General features: G+C 32.5%; 1 protein-coding gene across 1 annotated transcript; it reads left to right on the top strand.

Annotated features, from left to right (window-relative positions):
• Nucleotides 1-4,211: 4,211 nt before the first annotated feature.
• On the top strand, nucleotides 4,212-4,963 carry Tsp_10386 (conserved hypothetical protein). The gene is made up of 2 exons (XM_003372776.1): nucleotides 4,212-4,240; nucleotides 4,657-4,963. Exons 1-2 carry the CDS (start codon nucleotides 4,212-4,214, stop codon nucleotides 4,961-4,963), a joined length of 336 nt encoding a protein of 111 aa, XP_003372824.1.
• The last annotated feature ends 1,148 nt before the right edge of the window (nucleotides 4,964-6,111 follow it).

Below are 6,111 nucleotides of genomic sequence, written 5' to 3'. Positions count from 1 at the left end.
CCTCAGGAAAATTTACATAAAGTTCATTTCTACTGATTAACAAGTATGAAACGTATTTCATTTCGTTGAACAAATATTATGCAGGCCACGCATAAGCTCAAAAGCAAACAAATTGAAATTGTATGGAAATTTCAGATGAAGCTGCACCACGCCTTTGTTTGAAAAGATAAGATTCTTCTATATCTATTAACACACCTTACTCAGTAGTTAAAGCACAAATAGATTGAGCAAATATCGTTCAAAGCTTCTGCTAGTCAGCAAAGTCAATTTAACTCGCACTCTGCTAATATGAAGTTAATTTTCAAACCGCCAATTTGCATAAAAGACAGGCACTGCGCACGTAGCGTTAAACACCGGCTTTCGTAAGTTGGATATGCTACTCTAATATGAATTAGAACATAATGTCAACAAAAAATAAACAATGATTGAGCACACTAGTTGCGCTGTATGCCAAGCATAATTAACTATATAAAAATTTTGATTTATCTAATGTCTTCATCGTGAAAAATTTAGAAAAAAATACAAAGTGAAAATAAAATTAAACTGAAAATGATTTCTGTATGAAAGCGGCATTTTTCTGTCCTGCATAATAGATAACTTTATACGATTAGTGATATTCGACATGCTAAGTTGAGAATGAAATTGAATGCCATAAGCAAGTGTAAATTGAAAATTTTATCTTCTTCTCCAATTAAATTTAGACGATTACCTAAAATAGCAAATTGAAATATGGATTTTTTCAAAACCGTCAATGTTCAACTATATGTAATTGAGAATTTTGTTCTAAAATTACTTCAAGTTTTACGCATCTCGAAATTGAAAAGTGCTTAAATACTTAAATATACATGCATTTATAGCAAAACATCAGAATAATAAATTTCAGTATTAAATGTTCACCTGAATTTGGCATCTTGCACTTGCACCTTGGTTACGCTGCGCCACCGTTTATCGAACAGCACCGTAATAAAGTAATAACTATGCATTCCTCTCCTTGTGTATTACTTAGTAACCTTCTTATCATTAATTTGGCAATTTAAATAATGTATCTTACTGTATCTTCAATTATTAATTATCTTTCCGTGATTTTATTTTTGAAGTGTAATTTAATTTCATATTATAAAAGATACTTTTACTCGTTCTCTTTCCATCTGCTTTATTTCCTTTTCATACTTTGCATTCTGTACTCATGCAAAATGAAACTGTCTGCTGGATTTACGTCATTTGTGTAAAATGAGACTTGTATTTATTTCACAGACAACATTGAAGCTGTGCTGCAGTCAAGCCGGCTGTCATCAGTTAAATTATTACTTGCAGATTTTCATATACACTTAATTTATTGCTTTGTGATTTATGTCTGAATTTCAGATATATTTTAATGTCGTTGTGATTTTTGCCTTTTGTGCTTGCTTGCGAACAATGAGACATCTGATGATTTTCTGCAAGCTTCACATTCCCCTGTCAGCCCAACAAAAAGGCCAACCTGATTAACAGATACAATTTTCCAGTAGCCGCTACAAATGCACTTCCTTTAAACCGCTTCCTTATTTTGCACCTATTTATGCAAAAATTCTGCCTACTTTATCATACGAAAATTTCTGAGTCCCAGGTGTGAATGGCTGTCACTACGACGTGTTTTATTCGTTCACCTTGCATGTCTGATTCTTATATAAATCACACATACACACTAAAAACCTCTTCTCCAGCTTCCCCTCTTCGAACATCCATTTCAGCTCCCAAGTCCGTCATCCACCCGCCACCCCTACTATCTCCTCCCTCATAGCCTCAGTCAGTCGTTTTTTTATAAAACTGCTGCAGGAAATGTTTCTCTTAACTGCATTTTGCACTAACATTCTTGCGTAACTGACACTTCCATAAAAATCTGAATATGCTTGAAATGCTACGATCAGTAGTGTGTACTGAGGTTGAGGATAATGCAAGACAGATGTCTTGTTTTATGAAATCCTGTGCGGTAGAACCACACTTTACTAGCAGAAAATTAATTTTGAAGTAGAAATGAAACCGAAAGTGCATTTATATAATTTTGTAAAAACAAATTATATTCCTTCATTCAATGTAAAACATACAGAGGCGTTTAATTTATAAAGATGGGCGGATGTAGTATACAAAAAATTTATCATGCACATGTATAATTATACATGACAGTCTGACGAAGAATAAAATAATACCGTTTTTTCATTAAAAATAATTGGTATCTCAATCACGTGATAGAATAACTTTCCAAGTAATAATTTTAATTGTATTTCGAAAGAACGACAAGTTTTGATTCCGTTTGAAAAAAAGACTTTTCTGTTACCAGGTCAATATCAATGGAAAAGTCAGAATGAATGTACACATCACGGCAAATCCGTTTAGTCGTTCTTCAGTCATGGTAGTCCAGAAATAGCTTTTAAGATATTTCACTGCAGTAAAGCTTCGTTCTGCGCAGGCTGCGGCGACTGGGTGAATGGTGAAAATCCGTAGGACTAAGGACACGATCAGTTAATAATCGCTGTTGTTGAATTTTAGTGCATAACCAAATCAAATGCCAAAAGTGCTATGTTCGCTGAAAATCACGTATGCTAGATGCCTTTCTAGGAAGTTACAGATTGGCAACTTTCCTACGTATTGAGATAAGCAGAATGCGCTAACTTTAGAGGCAATTTATAACGAAATTATTGGGCAGAGTGCATTGAAACTATCCATAACGATGTTATTCATTACTGCAAACATCTACCAATCACAAAAAGTTGAAATTTGTATAAAATATTTTTGGCTATTTATCGAAAACAGTGAAGGCAGAGAAATACGATATAAGTGGGAAGGAAAAGAAGAGAAACGAAACACAGAGAGTAAATAAGTATGCAAGAAAAATGATTTTGTGTAGATTTATCGCAAATGTTTGAATAATCGAGCAATCAGAAGTATCTTCTTAAAATAAAATTCGCTACTGACTTTTCTTTATTGCTTACAGCATCCTGAAATTTACTAGGCAGTTTCTGGAGAAATTCTCCAAAACACTATCTTTTATTAATATAAGAGTATAACGAACAAAAAAGCATAAATTTTGAAAAAAAATTTTTCGCTCATTTTTGGTAAAACAATCAAGTGTATACTACATGAAATTTTGCAATTATCGAGAAATCCAGAAAAAAGTGGGAAGCATACCCATGTATTAAGAGAAGCAGTATTCGAAATTCAGACGCCATTTGTTCCACAACAACTGCGTAGAGTAGATTGAAGCTCTAGAAAACACTTTATTTTATGAATATGACACTAAAAAAATCAAAAAAATTCCAAATTTCGAAAACAAACATTTCGCCGATTTTTGCAAAAACAACCCAGTCTATAGTCCATGAAATTTTGCAATTTTCGAGAAAAATTTTTTTCTCCAAAAATTAATGCAATTGATTTATATCGGTAGAGAATTATTTGCTGACTATTGTGAAATTATCCGGACGCCGCTTGATTTCGTATTTGTTGAGATATGTGAAAAAATTGAAACCAAAATAGAGTTTTAACAGAGTCGAAGAAATAATTAAAAAAGTCGAATAAAAAGGAATGGAAAATAAAAGTTAAATAAATGTACATATGGAAAGGCATCTTTATTTTTTACAACGAAACTATCAGATTTTTTCACCCGTAAAAAGGAAACTACTTTAATAAGAATTGTTTCTGATTTTCATTTATGAAACAGGAACTTTCAAAATTAAAAGCCTTTTTACACTGAATTTTTAGGTTCAGAGATAAGAATTGTCTAAATTATCACATTGGAACGCTATTTTAGTTCAATATTCCAGTCTTTTAATTCTATAAATTTCAAATGCTAAAACCGGTAAATTTATCCAATTTCTCAAAAATCATCTATTTCAGGTTATTAAAAATTTACATACCTTTAATTTGCATAGAATTGGTTGCTGTAATCACAAAATTATTTCACAAAACATTGCAGTTCATGACAAGCATGGAATAACTTCCTCTGTACTTACTAGTTCATACCTCTAAAGCTTCGAACAATTACCATGCACGAGCCCTATAATTTGACATCAGTTGTGAATTTATTTATTTTCCCAGCATATATTATGAAGTTTCACCCTGGGCGACTACATATTGTACTAATTATGCAAATGGCCATTGCATCCTCATAACTTAGCAAAAGTAAATTCAAATAGCCACACATGTGGTATCAATTATGAGTTTCATGAATGAAAAAGATGGTAACCGTAAATGGATCCCATGAAATGTTTGCTTTTTGGAAAAGTAAACACTTATAACGCTTACGTTTTGTTTTGAAGAAATTAATAATTTTGGTCCCATTGTTCAATCCGCTGGGCCGACATAATTTGGGTGTATGTTAGCTGAAAGGAAAACAAATACTGAAGTCTCACAAATGCATTTCGATTCCCGGAAAACAAGGAAATGATTAAACTATGTAACAATATTTTCCCATTTCTTGCCGTTTCAACGACTGGATTTTCATTTTTAAGCCCTAACCACAAAAACTGCTAATTCTAAGGCAAAAATGTATATAGCAGTGCTTACAAATTTGAAAATTTCCATTAAATCTATTTAAAAACAAAACAAAATATAGTAAATTTTATTTTCAAGAATTTTTGACATTAAAACAAAGAACAACATTTCTATTGAAATTATTTATAGAAAGCGAATATTAAAAACAGTGCTGCTGATCGAATCAGCTTTCATGACGACTGCTCAAGCATTTGTTGAAGAATTTCACTGTCCAACGGCGCCGTCTGTCCCGGTGGTGGTAGCAAGTCAAGGAATTTATTCACGTTTTGCTTTGTCTGCTGGATCTTCTTTTTTCTTTCCTTCTTCCCCAACTTTACTGCTCTGTAAATCATATACCCAAATGCGACCAACACGCACAAAGCGGAAAGCACGAAAAGCGCGAAAGTACCTTCCTTCCACATCGCAATTTAATGCAACTATCAAGCTCGAACTTTGATAAGAACTAAAGAACGCGGCATACAAGACGTAACTCATGCTTTAAAGTGTTTAAACAATTTGGCATTCAAACTTGTTTAAATGACAGCACTGACTTGTTTAAAGTAACACTCATAATGTTAAATTATTTAAAGTAGAAGTTATTTTTAATTCAAATTTGATAATTGCAAAATTGAAACTGAACACTTAATTGTGTATGGGAAATAGTTTCTAATTGTTATTCAAATATTTTACAGAATTAATTTTCTCAATTTCCTCATCAATACATACTTCTTCAACTGTTATATTTGCATAAACTTGCCATGAAACCATTCAAATAACAGTACTTTTTTCTTTTTCTTCTTTTCTTACAATTTTCTTCTATGCTTCATACATCTAATGCATGGATAAATCAATCATTTATCGTAAAATTGACCTTTATTACATTACTCTTTTCAAATGCAGCAAGTCCTGTTTATTCAAATTACAAGTACAGTACAGTACTTGAACAGACAATCAAATTTTTGTAATTTAGCTTTTAAAGGGGGTGGGAAAGAAAAAAGGAATTAGAATTGTGTTGCTCTTTGTCATTGATAGCGAGCAATGCTGACCACTTTCTTGCTTATTGTAATCTTGCCAAAATTGAACTTATCTTTCAGTTTCAACAGTAATTTATATTTTATTCACCACAGCTATCGACTGAAATTGTATCATAATTTTTTATTCAACTCCTACATTAATCATTCAGTAGCTGTCTTGTTTTTACTTTTATATCTGTAATGCTCAGTTGAAGCGCAATTATTTAGCAAATATATAGCTTTAACGCCTTTATAAAAGGTGGAATTTATCTTCCACTTGGCGGAATCAAATGTCTTTTTATTTGTCTTTACTTTATTATCTAATTCTGCTGCACATCTTCGAGATTGCAGCCTTGTATTTTGGTTGCAATACTCAGCTGACCATTGGGGGTTAGAACTGAATGCCTTCTAGCGTGCTGATTTTGTTATTTTTCAGCCGCCTTTCAGCTAATTCAGTAGCAACATAGTTTAGTGTATTTTGTACACTACGCGTTCTGACCCTTCTAGCGTGCTGATTTTGCTATAATCGGCGCAGTAGATGAGACATCAACATTCTACTGCCAGTAGGATGATAAAATGCCTTATACATTTT

The sequence above is a fragment of the Trichinella spiralis genome (assembly GCF_000181795.1).
Source record: "Trichinella spiralis strain ISS 195 chromosome Unknown Scfld8, whole genome shotgun sequence".
In the NCBI taxonomy this organism is placed as follows: domain Eukaryota; kingdom Metazoa; phylum Nematoda; class Enoplea; order Trichinellida; family Trichinellidae; genus Trichinella; species Trichinella spiralis.
Note: the sequence above shows the minus strand (reverse complement) of the source record. Positions and strands in the feature narration are given on the sequence as shown.